This window comes from Pseudoliparis swirei, chromosome 5 (genome assembly GCF_029220125.1).
Source record: "Pseudoliparis swirei isolate HS2019 ecotype Mariana Trench chromosome 5, NWPU_hadal_v1, whole genome shotgun sequence".
In the NCBI taxonomy this organism is placed as follows: Eukaryota; Metazoa; Chordata; class Actinopteri; order Perciformes; family Liparidae; genus Pseudoliparis; species Pseudoliparis swirei.
Window position 1 is genome coordinate 24,967,387 of NC_079392.1, and position 17,607 is coordinate 24,984,993.

The following is a 17,607-nucleotide window of genomic DNA, read 5'->3' on the forward strand; positions in this document are numbered from 1 at the left end:
TCAGAGTCGATATCTCTCTGTCACAGAAGCACGCCCACCGCTTTTATTGATCCGACCGGCGGGAAGAGCCGGAGAGCAGCCGGGGCCCGAGAGCAGCCGCGGCCCGAGAGCAGCCGGGGCCCGAGAGCAGCCACGGCCCGAGAGCAGCCGGGGCCCGAGAGGCCTCGTGGATCATTGACAGGCCGCTCGGCTTCCTCCTGGTCGAGGGACGCCGGGAGGCGGCTCCTCACTTCCCTCCAGGAGACGGCATGACCAGCTGCTGCTCCTGGCTCCCACCGCGCAGCCGGGCCACGCCGCTCAGTCCGGGTGAGTCCTTGTGTTTTGTTTCCATGGTAACACAGGTGAGAGTTTGTGGTGCAAGGTGAGATGATTTGCTTTTTTTGTTTTTGGCTTGAGGGACAAAGTCAGCTAGAAAGAAGTGAGAAGAGTTGAACCATGAGAAGGAAAAACAGGAAAAACACATTTCAAACAGATGGAATATTAATTATTTACATCTTTTATTTACACAATTGCGTCGCGGTAGACGGACAGTCCTTTAAACTCAGAGCATCAGCCTCTCTTCTCACAACCAGGCGCACAGTGTGTGTGTGTGTGTGTGCCTCATTGTCTCCGTGTCGGGGTCACGCTCCGCAGGCCGGACCGCCTCCACCCTGAAGCTCCGGCGGGTCGACGCCACCTCGGGCTGAGCAGACAGCATCAATGAGCCGCCACAAGGTGAGAGGTTAATACACCCACACACACACACACACACACACACACACACACACACACACACACACACACACACACACACACACACACACACACACACACACACACACACACACACACACACATATGTATTTGTATATATATATATATATGAAGAGAGAGAGAGAGGAAGAGAGAGAGAAGTATATATATATATATTTATACATATATTTGTACAAATATAAATATATATTATTATTATATTATATATTATATATAAATAAATAGACAGAGGAGCTTGAATATATATAGATATATATATATAAATATTGATACATATATTTGTACAAATATAAATATATATTATTATTATATTATATATTATATATAAATAAATAGACAGAGGAGCTTGAATATATATATATATATTCAAGCTCCTCTGTCTCTTTATTTGGTTATAAATTGTTTTCTTCTTCCTGTCGTCCCTTATATATATTCGTCTCTCTTCCTCATCATCTCTCCAGGGATCTCCACGTCCAGCCTCGGGTCCGTCCGGGAACCGAGACCGGCTTTGTCCAGTCTGCCTGCAGACGGCCAGCTTCCCAGTCCGGACCAACTGCGGACATTTGTTCTGTGGTACGAGACTCATGTGTGTGTGTGTCCACCGGCCGGTGGGCCTCGAGCCGGATGTATATATATTTATATATATATATATTTATATATATTTACATATTTATAATTATAAATATACACATGTATTTATTATATATACATATATATTTATTTATATGTATATACATATTTAAATATCTTTATTTTTATATATATATATATATGTATATATTTATATATACATGCATATATATGTATATATATATATTTATATATTTATATTTAAATATATTTATCTATTCATTTGTATATCTATACATATATATATATATATATATATTTATCGGGATATATATATCAGGATATTTATATACGGACAAATTAATAATAATAACAAACGTCATCTGACACCACTTCAAATACGAAGGCCTCGTGAAGCCCCCCTCGAGGTTGGGAACCAGTGCATTGTGGGATATAAACTGTTGTATAAATGTGTTGGATCCTGCAGCTCCCTGCCTGATGGCCTACTGGAGACACGGGTCCTGGCTGGATGCCATCAGCTGCCCGCTGTGCCGGCAGAAGGTACAGCACTATGCAGACTAGTGGTTATTTTAAATGGTTTAAAGTCACATTTTTTGTGTTTTTGTTTAGTTTTGGTCTAGATTGTAGTCAGAGTCAACGTTTGAGTCGTATCACCCGACTGTCTCCACAGAATGAGTGTGAAACGTGTCATTAAATGATGCCGCAGGTCAGTGAGCTGTGTCACCTGTTCAACGAGACTCGATCCGACCGCCAGTCAAAGGAAGTTCTCGGGGAAATCACAGACTACAACCGACGTTATTCTGGAGCCCCGCGAAGGGTCAGTAGTACTTTATCTGACCTCCTCATAGAAACCGTTCTCACAGTCCTTCACCCGCTTTACCTGTGTGGGTATCAGGTGATGCCACTCTCTCCTCCACCCTTCCCTCCATTAACTCCAGACAATGGAGGTGTCTGGAGTTACTGTCTGCACCTGGCATTGACACACCCAGCCGTTGGGATGAGTGTCACCTTTCCTTTGGAATACGTACACAACCTTTTTTGGACAATTTTTTTCTGGGAAATATATATTGTTAAATATATATATATATTTTTAAATATATAAATAAATATACAAATGTTTTTAAATAAATAAATATATATGTAAAATATTTTTTTTTATTTGCAACCATTAAAAAAAATCTGAATATATTATATACCATTTTAGATCAAAATGAATGTGTATCTTTATTCACTCTTTATTAAAAAATACTCTCAGGTAATAGAACATGATTGACAGCTGAGATCAACGCCAGGTTAATTTAACACAATCATAGTCTTCTTTTTGTTTCTAAAAACATTAAATGGGTTTAACTGTATTTGTTGTCTTATATTCTTAATATTGTTTATCTTACTTCAAAGTGAGACACACAATAAAAAAGTACAACAGTCAGATTCTACCTGCCTCTTAATATTAATATGTACAAACCAACTATCATATTTGAATGCTTATGGAACCCTTTGATCCATCTGACGTCATCTCTTCTTCGACCCCCACCCCCCCTCCAGGTGACCGACTACCTGTGTGACGCTCCCCTCCTGCTGCAGCTGCTGGCCCGCAGCCTGGGCACCGTCGGGGGGCTCGTGTGGTTGTTTTTCTTCAGGGTGGCCGTATGCTGCGTGCGCACCGTGGTGTCCCTCTCCTCCCCCTCGTTGGCAACCCCCCCGGAGACAGACCCCTCCCTGTGCGGCCTGCTCGGGGTCCTGGATGATCTGGCGGCGGTCATCCTGCTCCTCATCTGCGTTATCAACATCTACCAGCAGATGGCGCCAGAGAGCGATGGACGCTCACGAGCAGCGATGGGGAGCTCGCTGTAGATGTTTGACTTTTATGTTTATTACTTCTGGCTGGAGCTCGTTGGACTAGTGGATTTAAACATATTGATAGCAGCTCATCCTCTAACACACACACACCCTATATATATATATATATACATATTATATATATATATATACATAAATATATATTATCAATGCATATATTAGATATATACACATTATATATATATGTAATATCTATTACATATAGTATATACAGGACTGTCTCAGAAAATTAGAATATTGTGATAAAGTTCTTTATTTTCTGTAATGCAATTAAAAAAACAAAAATGTCATGCATTCTGGATTCATTACAAATCAACTGAAATATTGCAAGCCTTTTATTCTTTTAATATTGCTGATTATGGCTTACAGCTTAAGAAAACTCAAATATCCTATCTCATACAATTTTAATATTTCCTCAGACCAAGTAAAAAAAAAGATTTATAACAGCTGAGTGTTTGTCAAGGCTCAGGAAACCCTTGCAGGTGTTTCGAGTTAATTAGACAATTCAAGTGATTTGTTTAATACCCTACTAGTATACTTTTTCATGATATTCTAATATTTAGAGATAGGATATTTGAGTTTTCTTAAGCTGTAAGCCATAATCAGCAATATTAAAAGAATAAAAGGCTTGCAATATTTCAGTTGATTTGTAATGAATCCAGAATGCATGACATTTTTGTTTTTTTAATTGCATTACAGAAAATGAAGAACTTCATCACAATATTCTAATTTTCTGAGACAGTCCTGTATATACATATTAAATATATATATATGATTTAAATCCATAAAAACTATCTGTACTATTTGTAAATACTTGCTATCATATGAATTCATGTTTGTGTAAAATAAAGAATATTTAAGAATATTAACAAAAAACAAATGACACTACGCCAGCTCCTGTGGTTTAAACGTGTATTTATTTGCTAAATTCCATTTCTGACGTCAGAATAGTACAAAACGTCTTTATAAAGAAAAGAAGAAAGGAGACGACAGCGATTGTTAAGAAAACCTGGAATGTGTACAAAGTCACAAAGAGTCATGAAGTATTACAGTATTACACCACGGGGAGTCAAAAGGTGCTTTAGTCCTCCGCGCTGCTGCACCAGGCGGCGGCGTTCTGGAACATGCGTAACCACGGCGACGGCGTGAGCGACGGCCTGAAGTCCCTCGGGGCCCAGGGCCACTGCCACCCCAGGGTGCAGCGCTCCGGGTGGGGCATCATGGCCAGGTGCCTGCCGTCCCCGGAGCAGAGCCCGGCGACGCCCCGCGGGGAGCCGTTGGGGTTCAGCGGGTACTCCTCGGTGGGGTCACCCTGGTCGTCCAGGTAACGGAGGGGGGCGAGCCCCCCGGAGAGGATCCGGTCCTCGGCCGGCGGGCTACGGAACCGCATCAGACCTGCGCAGGAAAGGAGGAAAAAAAATTTAAAACACGGCCGTTTGATTCCGGAACACGGCGACCCGCGACGAGTCGGCAGAATCTAATCGACGGCGGGCTTCACGGCCGCGTACCTTCGCCGTGGGCGACCCAGACGCCCAGAGCCGAGCCCTGCATCCCCCGCAGCCAGACGGACGGGGACTCCCGGATCCCAACGCTGACGAAGCGAGACTCGAACCTGCCGGACTCGTTGTGGGTCAGCACCACTTCGCTCTCTGGAGGGGGGAAGAAAGGAAAACAAAGCGTTTTCGTCCACCTCTTCACGTCCACGGCCGGTGGCGCCGAGCGTTCGGTTCCCTTCTTACCGGCGGCGGCCTCGTCCGCTCCGACCCAGCCGAGCAGCGCCAGCAGCTGGCAGCCGTTGCACACGCCCAGACTCAGCGTGTCGGCGCGGCGCCGGAAGCGGTCGAACTCGGCCTTGGCTCTGGGGTTGTACGCCACGGTAGCCGCCCAGCCTAGAGGAGGAGGACCGGAGTTAAACAGTGAGTGAGTGTGTGTGTGTGTGTGTGTGTGTGTGCGGGCGTTCTTTTGCCTTTAGCCGATCCCAGGACGTCTGCGTAGCTGAATCCTCCGACGAACACGACCGCTTTGAAGGGCTCCAGCGTCGTGGACCCGGAGCACAGGTCCTGCATGTTGACGTCCCACACCTGCACACACACACACACACACACACACAAAGACAAGCGTCACACACACACCAGCTGCACAGCTCAGGGCGACAGACGTCCAAGTCAAGGAAGCTCGACGGCACCTCGAAGCCCGCCATGTGCAGCGACACCGACATCTCCCGGTCCCCGTTGCTGCCCTCCTCCCGGACCACGGCCACGCGAGGCCCTGAACGATCAATAATCAATAATCAGTTATTAAAGATTGACCTGCAACATGTTTCAAGACACTCGATCGTTGTAAAAAGGTCTTACGGCGCTGGCTGATGCTGGGCACGTCGGAGGGGTCAAAGGTCAGTTTGTAGTAGGGCTGCGTCCTCCTGGCTAGCCCCTCCTCTTCCTGTTTCACACACATCTCGTTGGCCTGCAGGCGCTCCAGCTGGAAACTGGTGTCCTCCCACAATGCGCGGAGGCGGGGCAGCGGCTCCCTGAGCACCTCCCGCCCGTCCACGCGAACGCTGACCTGGAAGACGAGGAGGAGGGGGAAGGAGAACCCGACGGCCACCCGATTGACGCGGTGAAAACCCGCCGCCGCGCGCGCCACCTCACCTCGGCCTCCGGCCCGAAGCCGCGGGTTCTGCCGACGCGGTGGCACGGCGCGCCGGCGTCGGCGTACCGCCGGCACACGGCATCGGCGTGGAGCTGCGACGCCTCCAGAACCAAACCCAGCTCCTCGCTGAACAGCAGCTCCAGGACGGCGGCGCCTTGCGACGGCAACTCCACATCGATGCCGCGGTTCCCGGCAAACGCCATCTCCAGCAGGCAGGAAATAAGGCCGCCGTCGCTGACGTCGTGTCCCGCGGTCAGCAGGCGGTCTGAAGGAGCGGAGATTTAACTGATTATAACAATGGTTGCTCTGGTTGCTCAGGTTAAATAAATAGACTACAAATAGACTAAAAGGTTAAATAATCCGGTTAAATAAATAAATCAGGTTATATAAATGAACTGAATAAAAATGTAATAAAACGTTAAATAATCCGGTTAAATAAATAAATCAGGTTAAATAAATAAAAATTAAACTAAAGGTTAAATAATCAAGTTAAATAAATAAATCAGGTTATATAAATAAACAGAATAAAAGGTTAAATAATCTGGTTGAATAAATAAATCTGGTTGAATAAATAAATAGAATAAAAATAGAAAAAAAGGTCCAAAAAAATCCAGTTAAATAAATAAATCCGGTTAAATAAATGGATATAATAAAAATAGAATACAATGTTAAATAATCAGGTTGAATAAATAAATAGATTACAAAGAAAAAAGGTTAAATAATCAGTTTAAATAATAAATAAATAAACCAATAATACCACGAGGTGGCACAAAGCGGTGGCCTTAAAACTCGAGGAAGCTGAAGACCAATCAGCTCACAGACGTAAGTCACAGTGAGGTGAGCTCACCGCGGAGGAGTTCCTGCGTGGCGTTGAAACAGGCGGCAAACAGCTGCGGCTGCTCCAGGTCCGGCGAGCAGTCGCCCAGCTGGCCGTAGCACTGAGCGAGGGCCGAGCCGCCCAGCCGGTGGCGGCCCGGGCTGAGAGGAACCCACAAGAGCACGCCTGAGGACAGAGGACGGAGGACAGAGGACAGAGGACAGGTCAAAGGAAGATGAGGAGATTTGCATTCTTGTTTGTGTGTCTATTTTGCCTTCTCTCCAATATAGTGCCATTATATCTATCTATCTATATACACACATATATATATATATATACACACACACACACACACACACACACGTGTTGTATTTAATATATATATATATGTATTAAAAAAATTTATATATATTTATTTTGTTTATATATATATATCAAAATAAATAGATATTATATATATTTATATATATATTTATATAAATTTATATATATATAAAGCGCTTGTCCTGCGGTCGATTGCCAATAACACATTTGAAAAACAGCAACGTCTCTTCCCAGAAAGCACGACCCCGTTATCCAGTTTGATGACAGGAAACTGCTCACGACACGGTGCGGGGATTATCTTCAGTATTTAAATATGTGCTTTTAAATGTGGCAATTTGTTGCAAATGTGTCCGCTGGCGCTCACAAAGCAGCAGGAGGCCTATTGACACGTTAGATCGGTTGCCGGGCAGATATCTGTGAGTTTAGATCGAAGGTAGAGAAAAAGCGATTCTAATCCGGTTCTGAATTTAAAAAACACAGCCGGGCTGACCACAGGAAACGTAAAGCTGATAACGCATAAAATATTGTTTCTTTCTCCGCGGGTGTTATCGTCGTCACGTTATTGCGCAATGTCGGGAAATACCTGTGCCGTCCGGATCCTCCAGGTCGGGGGTCACGGTGGCCGTGATGTCGGGACAAACGGCGTACGCAGAAATGACCAGAGCGCCTGAGACGGAGAGAGGGAAGCGAAGTTAAACCGAGAGGAAAATAATATATTCATATTCCCCGTTCACGTGCAGCCGTGCATCATGGAATAACGGCGTGTTCAGGCGCAGTACCGGGAGCTTTGACCGTGTCGTGGCCGACCCGGGCCGCCATGCTCAGCGAGTCCTTGCCCCCGTCCACGGCCACGCCCAGCTGACCCATGACCTCACACATCGCCACGCAGGCGTCCCACAGGAGGGCGCCCTCGCCGGGCAGCTTGGCCGCCCACATCCAGTTACCACTGCACTTCACATCCTGGAGAGAGAGAAGGGGGGGAGAGAGAAATATAGGGATAGAGAGAGGGGAGGTGAGAGAGGGGTGGGGAGAAAGAGAGAGGGGGAGAGAGGGAGAGGGAGAAGTGAGAGAGGGGAGGGAGAGGGAGGGAGGGCGAGAGAGGGAGGGCGAGAGGTTTCATGGTGGTTTCTATTTGTTATATTATCGTCGCCCCTTCATGTGAACCTGAATGTCATATCCCAGCATGCTCCATTCTGATTGGCTGCGCTCACCTTCAGCGCCGTGACCCGGGCAAACACCAGGTTGGTGAGCGCCTCTCCCACCGCCATGCGGGCGCCGGCCGCCGGACACACCAGGCCTTTGATTGGCTGCTCGCCGATGGCCGTGGCCGCTCCCTCCAGGCCGAACGGCGACAGGGCGACGACCGCAGCGTCAGCCAATGGGGTGTGAAGAGGGCCCACGCACTGTTGCTGGGCAACCAGCCCCGTCACGGACCGGTCCACCTGAGGGGGGGAGGGGTGAAGACACGGAGAGTCACAACGTGTCCACACGGATGTACTTCTAAGAGCATGAGGACACACACTCACACACACACACACACACAGAGACAAACAAACAGACAAACACACAGAGACACAGACACAAACTCAGAGACACACACACACACACACACACAGAGACACACACACAGACAAACAGAAACACACACACACACACACACAGACACACACACACACACTCAGACACACACACACACAGACAAACAGACAAACACACACACAGACACAGACACAAACTCAGAGACACACACACACACACACACACACACTCAGACACACACACACACACAGACAAACAGACAAACACACACAGACACACACACACAGAGACACACACACACACTCAGACACAGACACAGACACAAACTCAGAGACACACACACACACACAGACACACACTCAGACACACACACACAGACAAACAAACAGACAAACACACACAGAGACACAGACACAAACTCAGAGACACAGACACACAGAGACACACACACTCACACACACTCAGACAAACACACACAGACACAGACACAAACTCAGAGACACACACACACACACAGACACACACACACACACACTCAGACACACACACACAGACAAACAAACAGACAAACACACACAGAGACACAGACACAAACTCAGAGACACAGACACAAACTCAGAGACACACACACACACACACACTCAGACACACAGACAAACAGACAAAAACACACAGAGACAGACACAAACTCAGAGACACACACACACAGACAAACAGACAAACACACACAGAGACACAGACACAAACTCAGAGACATAAACCCACACTCAGACACACACACACACAGACAAACAGACAAACACACACAGAGACACAGACACAAACTCAGAGACATAAACCCACACTCAGACACACACACACAGACAAACAGACAAACACACACAGAGACACAGACACAAACTCAGAGACACACACACACACACACACACACACACCTTGTTGGTGAGGTAGCGTTTGGAGGCCACGGCCGGCAGCCGGAGGACCCTCTGCAGAGCGTCTCGGACCGAGAGCCCGGCGGGCAGCGCCAGCGGCCGCAGCGCCCGGGCCACACGCCGCATCTCAAACTGCTTCTGGGGCATCTTGCCCAGGACCCACTCCAGCTGCAGGTCCACGGGGCGGCGGCCCCCGTCGGCGCCGGCGCCCTCGTCATCCACCAGCACGATCTGCGAGGGGGGAACTCGGGTTGAATATATCGATCTTTAACCCGTTGGTGGGCCCGGCTCAGACGTGCCTTCCCGTCTCCGGTGACGGTTCCCACGAAGTCCACGGGGCACTTCTCCCGGCGGCAAACCCTCTCCAGGAAGTCCCTGTCGGCCGGGCGCAGCAGCAGGGCGTTGCTCTCCTGGTACTCCGCCCCCCACAGCTCCAGCACGCTCAGTGTGGGGTCTCCTTTCTATTAGGAGAGAGAAGAAGAAAAACAATAAGGAATGCGTTGGCGGGGAAAAAAGAGGAAAGGCTTCACGATACTTTACTTCTTCTTCGGGATGAAAGAAAAGCATTAAAACAGACGACCGGGATCTTAGTCGACGGATAGATAAAAAAACGATTACTAAAATAGTCGACCACTGGAGGGCCGCCCCTGGTTCACGTGCCGATTACCTTGAATCTGCTGCAGTAGATGACGGCTCCCGCCGGCTCAACGAGCTCCTTCAGCACATTACCTGACGATGATAATAAGATGTTAAGTTGAGTCTCTTAATAAGATTTGTATCTTATTTACATAAATTGTATTTAAAATATATAAATATCTAAAAATATATATTTTTAGATTTATTCAAATATAATATTTTTTAAAAGATATTATACAGTAATAAAATATTATATGTATTATTATATTTAAATATGAACATAAAAAAAATATTCCTTTAAAAATTGATATAATATATAATATATTTAAATATTTAATGAAATATTTATTATAATAATAATAATATGTTGAGACATACACCAAACATTGTATAATAATATTATAATAATAAATAAAAATATTTTAATATGAATAAATAAAATTATTTTAAATAATAATAATTCCTGTTAATATTAGCAGTCTCCCACCGTTCCCCCCCGCTCCCTGGTCGTGTATGCTGCAGATCGGGTTCCCGCCGCTCCTCTCCAGACACGCCCGGAGCGCTCGGTTCATCTTCTGCTCCATCTCGGCGTCGCCCCGCTGCACCGCGCCCAGGTCCCGGGCGCTGGAGTTGTCCCCCTGCACCTGCAAGCCACAACCAACGCGTGAAAAAAATAAAATACTCCGTAGGTTGCTGTGCGAGGCTACTGCGGCGGAGCGTACATGCACGGAGGAGGCGGCTCCGCCCCCCACGCCGATTCTGTACACGGGCCCTCCGATCTTCACCACCTCCATCCCTGACGGACGAGCAGAGGGACGCGCGGTCATCAGATCAGCATGTAAATAAAGCCGTCGGTTAAACCCGTTTTGCCGCAGCATTACCGATCTCGGCCGCCTCCTTCTGCACGTGTGCGTCCTCGATGGCGCCGAGGCCGCCGCTGAACATGATCGGCTTGATCCACTCGCGCCGCTCTCCGTCGGCCAGCAGCATGCCGAAGGATCGAGCGAAGCCTTGGGGGGGGGGGGAGAATATGCATGAAAATCCATGTCGAAAATTATTTTAGTAAAACAGATGATTTGTTTGAGCCATTCATCCGGTTGAAACAATTCTATATATATTCTAAATATATATATATATATAAATATATATTTATTTTTAGCAACTTATCAAGATAAAAGAGCTTTGACCCGAGACACAGGTTCTGGTTTTATCTCCAGAAACATCTCCTGCTCTTTTCTGAGGCTTTACACAAGATTGATGTATAATAAAAGAAAACAACAACATAGAGTAATCAATAACAAATGCCCTCCATTAGCTGCCAGCTGTGAGGATTAGTTGATTAATCCATTAGCCGATCGACCAATCAATCAGCAGCTCGAGTTCAGCTTCTCGAATGCCAACGATTTGCTGTCAGTAAGTTGTTGAAAATCTTCAAGATTTGGATCAAACTAATTAAATCACTGGGGAAGAAAATGTTTAATTTCATTTTCTTTCTTTTTTTAGTTTAAAGACGAAACAATAAACGTAGAAAACAGAAAATTCTCTGACCCGACAGGATCGGCTCTCCGAACTTGTTGCCGTAGTCCGAGGCTCCATTGCTGGCCTCCACGGCCACCTGCAGCGGCGAGGCGAAGCTGGACGGGTACTCCCAGCCCTCCGTCTCCCAGGGCAGATCGTAACCTGCGGCGACGGGAGGAACATCGTTAATCATGAACCGTCGGGCGCTTCCAGAGCGAAGACCGTCGAGCGCGTCGCCACCTCCGCAGACCTGGGATGTGCAAGTTGCCGAAGCAGTATCCCGCGGTGCCGGCGATGACGTGGCCTCCCTGTCCCGCGCTCTGCACGTCTCGGATACGACCGCCGGTGCCGGTGGTCGCGCCGCTGAACGGCGCCACACCTACAGATGGGTTCGAGGGTGAAAACACAAGAAGAAGAAAGAAACAAAAAGGACGCTTAAAAGAACACTTCACCTGGAGATTGACCGACATTTGTTTAGTATACTGTTCCTTAAGAGTCAGACACAATGTTTGGTTACTGTTCCTTTAAGAGTCAAACACAACGTGGGTGAACTGTTCCTTTAAGAGTCAAACACAATGTTTGGTTACTGTTCCTTTAAGAATCAAACACAACGTGGGTGAACTGTTCCTTTAAGAGTCAAACACAATGTTTGGTGACCTGTTCCTTTGAGAGTTAATTAGTGTACTGTTCCTTTAAGAGTCAAACACAACGTGCGGTGGACTCGACCTGTGGGGAAGTTGTGCGTCTCGGCCGTGAAGATGACGTGTCTCAGCGAGCGCCGCGTCTCATAGCGGCTCGCTGTGGAGGTGTCTTCTGGGTAAATGTTCTCCAGCTGCATCCCTCTGATACCACTGAAAACACACACACACACACACACACGGAGTCAGTGTGAACAGAAATACACACAGACACACACACACATGGAGTCAGTGTGACCAGAAACACACACACAGACACACACATGGAGTCAGTGTGAACAGACACACACACACACCTGCTGTTGTCGCAGAACTTGATGACGTTGTTCTGGTTGCTGTGCCGCTGCGTCGCCATGATGAGGCTGAACAGCGTCTCCTCCTGCCGGCGCCCGTCGATCTCCATGCGGCCGCGGAAGAACCAGTGGCGGCTGTGCTCGCTGGGGACCGGAGGAGGAGAGGAAAAGAGGGGATGATAAACGACAAGCACAGAGTGGCGTGAAGATGAACTCGGGCGCCGAGCTCACCTGTTGGACTGAGCCAGGTCGAAACACTCAACGCTGGTCGGGTTCCTCCCGATCCTCTGGAACATCGACGTGTAGAAGTCCAGATCCCAGGAGTCAAAGGCCAGGCCTGGAACAACAACAACGGAGAGAGGGAGAGAGGGAGGGGGTAAGAGAGAGAGAGGGAAAGAGAGGGAGAGGGAAAGAGAGAGGGGGTAAGAGAGAGAGAGAGAGAGGGAAAAGAGAGAGAGAGGGAGGGGGAGAGGGAGGGGGTAAGAGAGAGAGAGGGAAAGAGAGGGGAGAGAGAGAGAGAGAGGGAAAGAGAGAGGGTAATAGAGAGAGAGGGAGATGGAGAGAGGGGAAAAGAGAGAGAGGGAAAGACAGGGAGAGGGTAATAGAGAGAGAGAGAAGGAGAGAGATGGAAAAAGGGAGAGGGAAAGAGAGAGACGGATATGGAAAGTGAGAGCGAGAGCGAGAGAGAGAGGGAAAGAGAGAGGAAACGAGAGGGAGAAACAGGAAGCGGGAGAGAGGGAGGGAGAGCGAGAGGGGGAGAGGAAGAGAGAGGGAGAAAGAGGGAGAGATGGAGAGGGAAAGAGAGGGAGAAAAAGAAAGGAAGAAAGAAAGAAAGAGAGTCTCTCAAATTTTGCATCAAAATCTACTTTTTAGTGCCGTGTGCAGAGCGGCTGACAGCGTTTAATATACATTACAGAACTGTGTCTCCTTCACTGTGTCTCCTCCTCTGTCTCCTCCACTGAGTCTCCTCCACTGAGTCTCCTCCACTGTGTCTCCTCCACTGAGTCTCCTCCACTGTGTCTCCTCCACTGAGTCTCCTCCACTGAGTCTCCTCCACTGTCTCCTCCACTGTGTCTCCTCCACTGTCTCCTCCACTGAGTCTCCTCCACTGAGTCTCCTCCACTGAGTCTCCTCCACTGAGTCTCCTCCACTGAGTCTCCTCCACTGAGTCTCCTCCACTGTCTCCTCCACTGAGTCTCCTCCACTGAGTCTCCTCCACTGTGTCTCCTCCACTGTGTCTCCTCCACTGAGTCTCCTCCACTGAGTCTCCTCCACTGTGTCTCCTCCACTGTCTCCTCCACTGTCTCCTCCACTGAGTCTCCTCCACTGAGTCTCCTCCACTGAGTCTCCTCCACTGTGTCTCCTCCACTGTCTCCTCCACTGTGTCTCCTCCACTGTGTCTCCTCCACTGTCTCCTCCACTGTCTCCTCCACTGTCTCCTCCACTGTGTCTCCTCCACTGTGTCCTCGTTAGGCGTCAGTGACGCCTCTCTGCGACGGCCCCGTGACCTTCGACCCGCAAAGTGAGGCCGCCGCGCGTCACGTGACCGAGAGGAAGGGACTCAACGAAGAGACCGCGTGAGCCGCAAAAGGGGGCGGAGCCTCACCCAGCTCGTCGTTCGCCGCCTGCAGAGCGGCGCGGCCGTTCCCCAGCACGTCCACCTCGAACACCGGCTGCGGCGCGGTCGCCACGGCGAAGGAGGCGACGGGCTGCCGGTACACGCACTCCGTCATGCTGTCGTAGAGACCGTCAATCAACCGGCTCACGACCCCGCCGGCCACCGGCACGCCCGCTGCACCCTGGAGAGAGAGAGAGGCGGCTGAGGCACGCCGAGGGTGTGTGTCTGTGTGTCTGTCTGTGTGTGTCTGTGTGTGTCTGTGTCTGTGTATCTGCTTGTGTGTGTGCGCGCGTGCGTCTGTGTTTCTGTGTGTGTGAGACTGTATCTGTGTGTGTGTACGTGCTTGTCTGTGTGTGTATCTGCTTGTGTGTGTGCGTGTGTGTACATCTGTGTGTGTGTATCTGTGTGTGTGTCTGCATGTGTGTCTGCATTTGTGTGTGTGTGTCTGCATGTGTGTGTGTCTGCATTTGTGCGTGTGTCTGCATTTTTGCGTGTGTGTGTGCATTTTTGCATGTGTGTGTGCATCTGTGTGTGTGTGTGCATCTATGTGAGTGTCTGCGTGTGTGTGTGCATCTGTGTGTGTGTCTGTGTGTGTGTGTGCGTCTATGTGAGTGTCTGCGTGTGTGTGTCTGCATTTGTGCGTGTGTGTGTGCAAACCTTGATCAGAAACCTGCGTGACAGCTCGACCCGCGTGACGCTGGTGAGGCCGGCGCTCTGGCAGATGGACACGGTGTTAGTGGACCAGGCGGTGGAGAAGTTCAGCCTGAAGAGAACAACAACAACAACAACAACAATCATGAAGACAGTTTAAAGATGTTAAATTTAGTCAATGAATAATCGTGTTAAATAATCGCGATTATGAATGTTGCCATAAATCGAGCAGCCGGCTTTGAATTCTGCTCCTAAAACGATAGAAATCTAACTGCGACCTTTGATTTGGTTGAACGTAGATTTTGGTTTCTAAAGCATTTATAAACTAATTGGTATTCCCAGCATGCAACAGGGGTCACTCATCAGACGGAGCAGCGGTACCTCGGCCCGATCTCCACCAGCGTCCCCCCGCCGCCCTCGGTGAGGTGCGGCTCGTCGGACAGCGGCTCGGCCTGAAGGGGAGGACGGAACAACCAGAGGAGGACCTCCTTCTGCTCGGCACTGAGGCGCTCACAGCCTGCAGCGGGAAGCAAACAATGAAGACAACAACATGCATTCTCTCTACTGACCACCAGGGGGAAACTCCTTGGTTTGTATAGAAGTCTATGCTTCATGTGTTAAATCTGCATTCTCTCTCCTGACCACCAGGGGGCGACTCCTCAGGTTGTATAGAAGTATACGCTTCATGGGTTAAAGATGCATTCTCTCTCCTGACCACCAGGGGGCGACTCCTCAGGTTGTATAGAAGTATACGCTTCATGGATTAAAGATGCATTCTCTCTCCTGACCACCAGGGGGCGACTCCTCAGGTTGTATAGAAGTATACGCTTCATGGGTTAAAGATGCATTCTCTCTCCTGACCACCAGGGGGCGACTCCTCTGGTTGTATAAAAGTCGGCACACTCACCCGTCAGCTCCACGTTGTAGCACAGCTCCGTGGCGATGGACAGAAGGGGGTGGAGCCTGGCGGCCCGCTGCACGGCGTGCCCGTTCACCGCCTCGTTACTGTAGAGCCTCATGACGGCCATGACTGACGGAGAGAGGCGGAGTCAGACCTTCAGGAAGAAAAATATATATGATGAACCGCTTCTCAATATTAAAATCCTAATTTTATCCAATCCGTCCGCCTCATTTGTTAGTTTTTAATTTCTTGTTTCCTTTTTTTCTTTGCCAGGTTTCATATATTTCATCATTCACTTTTTTATTTCATTCCACTTCTAGGTGCTTTATAAATAAATGTATTATTATGATGACGAGTAGTTTGATGATTCAGACCACGGACATGTGTGGAGCTCATTCTGTCGACAGATAAACTTAAAATTATAACATTTTTTTTAAAGCAAATTGGTTCTATTTATTCTCCAAAAAGTCTAAAAGGCAATAAAGTCTAAAGTGATAAAAAGAAGAGGCTGTTTCTCAGTGTTTATTTAAAAGTTTTAAATAAACACTGAGAAACAGCCTCTTCTATTTAAATTAAAACACATCACGTCCTTCATGACGAGATGGAAGTAAACTCTAAACTCAATTATCTCGTGGGTCGTGCGGTCACGCGCTGCTCAGTCAGGAGATTCCTGTTAGGTAATTACTTTATTAAAAAGTAGTCTTCAGAGGCGTCTCCTCACATTTATCCGAAGAGAGAAAATATAACTGTAAAAAAACTTGATTGTTCATCTAAATTTGGACGATCGGGCAAAAATCTAATGAAACTCAGATATTAAATATTAAAGTGCCGACTTAAAACAACAATGTACTTTTATTTATCTAACTGTACTGAACATGTCTACTGGTGTTTGTTTTTGGAAGAAGTACTTTACTTTTACAGAGCCATGTGCAATGCTATATATATATATATAAATTATATTATAATGTTAAATTATTTTAAACTTACTTAAATAAAAGTACAAAAGTATTAGCATAAAAATACATATTAAATTACCAACAAATAAAAGTATAAATTGTGCAGAATGGCTTATTTCAGAATAATATATATTGTAATATAATAACAGATGCAATTAATGTGTTGATCACGTGGTTATCTTTAAAAGCTCAAATTAATTACTTTACATACGACTTTGTGTCCTAAATCCATAAATATAAATATATTAAAATGTACATGTTGATTTATATTTCCGTCTTAAAAATTAAAACCTGCAAAGCTGTCAGATAAATGTGATTTAGTCCAGTAAAAAGCACAATATTGGTTTATGTTGTGTAGTAAAAAGTATAAAGTATCATGAAGTTAAGTACCCAAAAACTGCAATAAAGTACAGTACTCGAGTACACTGTGTATTTAAAGCTATATATGTTAGAAATACAGCGGTGCTTCCAGATAAAAATAATGAATATTCAGCACACGACATCGTAAAGTGAGTTTCTGGCTCGGTTTCTTGCAGCTAACGTTGCTAAGTGGCTACAAAGTGGCTAGGTGAGCAGAGGAGCGCCTGAGCTCAACTCACGTGCAGCCACTTCCGCTTCTGGGAGCTTCGAGTCGGGATGAAAACGGTCGAGACGGCTCGAGGAGTCCTGGAGGAAACTTCTCCGGCGGGTGGTTTGGGCTGGAGAGGTCTGCAGACTGACGGGGCGGACCGCTGCGCCCACGTGGGAGACGGCTCGACCGTCATGCGCATGCGCAGCTGTGAAGGCTTTCGAGCGAGCGAAGTGGTTAAAAGAAAAGATACAAACAAATAATCACTTTTTTTTTACTTTTAGAAAGACTTTGAAAACGTCT

The 17,607-nt window shown here is 47.3% G+C and overlaps 2 protein-coding genes across 5 annotated transcripts; one reads left to right on the plus strand and one right to left on the minus strand.

Moving 5' to 3' along the window:
- The first annotated feature begins 100 nt into the window (after nucleotides 1–100).
- On the plus strand, nucleotides 101–4,090 carry si:dkey-183n20.15 (RING-HC_RNF170 domain-containing protein). 3 transcript variants are annotated; one of them, XM_056415594.1, is made up of 6 exons: nucleotides 101–361; nucleotides 634–714; nucleotides 1,215–1,326; nucleotides 1,811–1,884; nucleotides 2,051–2,161; nucleotides 2,890–4,090. In XM_056415594.1, exons 2-6 carry the CDS (start codon nucleotides 700–702, stop codon nucleotides 3,196–3,198), a joined length of 621 nt encoding a protein of 206 aa, XP_056271569.1. In that variant the 5' UTR covers nucleotides 101–361; nucleotides 634–699; the 3' UTR covers nucleotides 3,199–4,090. The 3 variants fall into 3 exon arrangements, with proteins under 3 accessions (XP_056271569.1, XP_056271567.1, XP_056271568.1); XM_056415592.1 differs by having other exon boundaries at nucleotides 101–341; XM_056415593.1 differs by having other exon boundaries at nucleotides 101–306.
- Nucleotides 4,091–4,102: 12 nt separating this feature from the next.
- pfas (phosphoribosylformylglycinamidine synthase) lies at nucleotides 4,103–17,482 on the minus strand. Of its 2 annotated transcripts, none has more exons than XM_056415490.1 (27): nucleotides 17,336–17,482; nucleotides 15,787–15,909; nucleotides 15,261–15,396; nucleotides 14,886–14,991; nucleotides 14,217–14,409; nucleotides 12,842–12,947; nucleotides 12,614–12,754; nucleotides 12,346–12,470; nucleotides 11,870–11,998; nucleotides 11,650–11,781; nucleotides 10,983–11,111; nucleotides 10,824–10,897; nucleotides 10,589–10,745; nucleotides 10,133–10,194; nucleotides 9,765–9,926; nucleotides 9,469–9,696; nucleotides 8,206–8,436; nucleotides 7,774–7,954; nucleotides 7,578–7,661; nucleotides 6,701–6,856; nucleotides 5,853–6,118; nucleotides 5,559–5,766; nucleotides 5,390–5,472; nucleotides 5,171–5,285; nucleotides 4,944–5,093; nucleotides 4,713–4,853; nucleotides 4,103–4,599 (listed from the first exon to the last, which is right to left on the minus strand). In XM_056415490.1, the coding sequence occupies exons 2-27, from the start codon at nucleotides 15,905–15,907 to the stop codon at nucleotides 4,286–4,288; spliced, it is 3,930 nt and encodes a 1,309-aa protein (XP_056271465.1). In that variant the 5' UTR covers nucleotides 15,908–15,909; nucleotides 17,336–17,482; the 3' UTR covers nucleotides 4,103–4,285. The 2 variants fall into 2 exon arrangements, with proteins under 2 accessions (XP_056271465.1, XP_056271464.1); XM_056415489.1 differs by having other exon boundaries at nucleotides 15,787–15,934.
- Nucleotides 17,483–17,607: the final 125 nt, after the last annotated feature.

Excerpts from the sequence above, each read along its gene's own strand:
- si:dkey-183n20.15 (XM_056415594.1), top strand. Across the intron at positions 1,327-1,810 it reads CTGCGGACATTTGTTCTGTG|CTCCCTGCCTGATGGCCTAC; the intron begins GTACGAGACTCA and ends TGGATCCTGCAG. Across the intron at positions 2,162-2,889 it reads ATTCTGGAGCCCCGCGAAGG|GTGACCGACTACCTGTGTGA; the intron begins GTCAGTAGTACT and ends CCCCCCCTCCAG.
- pfas (XM_056415490.1), bottom strand. The coding sequence starts at position 15,907 with ATGGCCGTCATGAGGCTCTACAGTAACGAGGCGGTGAACGGGCACGCC. Across the intron at positions 5,473-5,558 it reads GCCCAGCATCAGCCAGCGCC|GGCCTCGCGTGGCCGTGGTC; the intron begins GTAAGACCTTTT and ends TTGATCGTTCAG. Across the intron at positions 4,600-4,712 it reads CTGGGTCGCCCACGGCGAAG|GTCTGATGCGGTTCCGTAGC; the intron begins GTACGCGGCCGT and ends TTTCCTGCGCAG.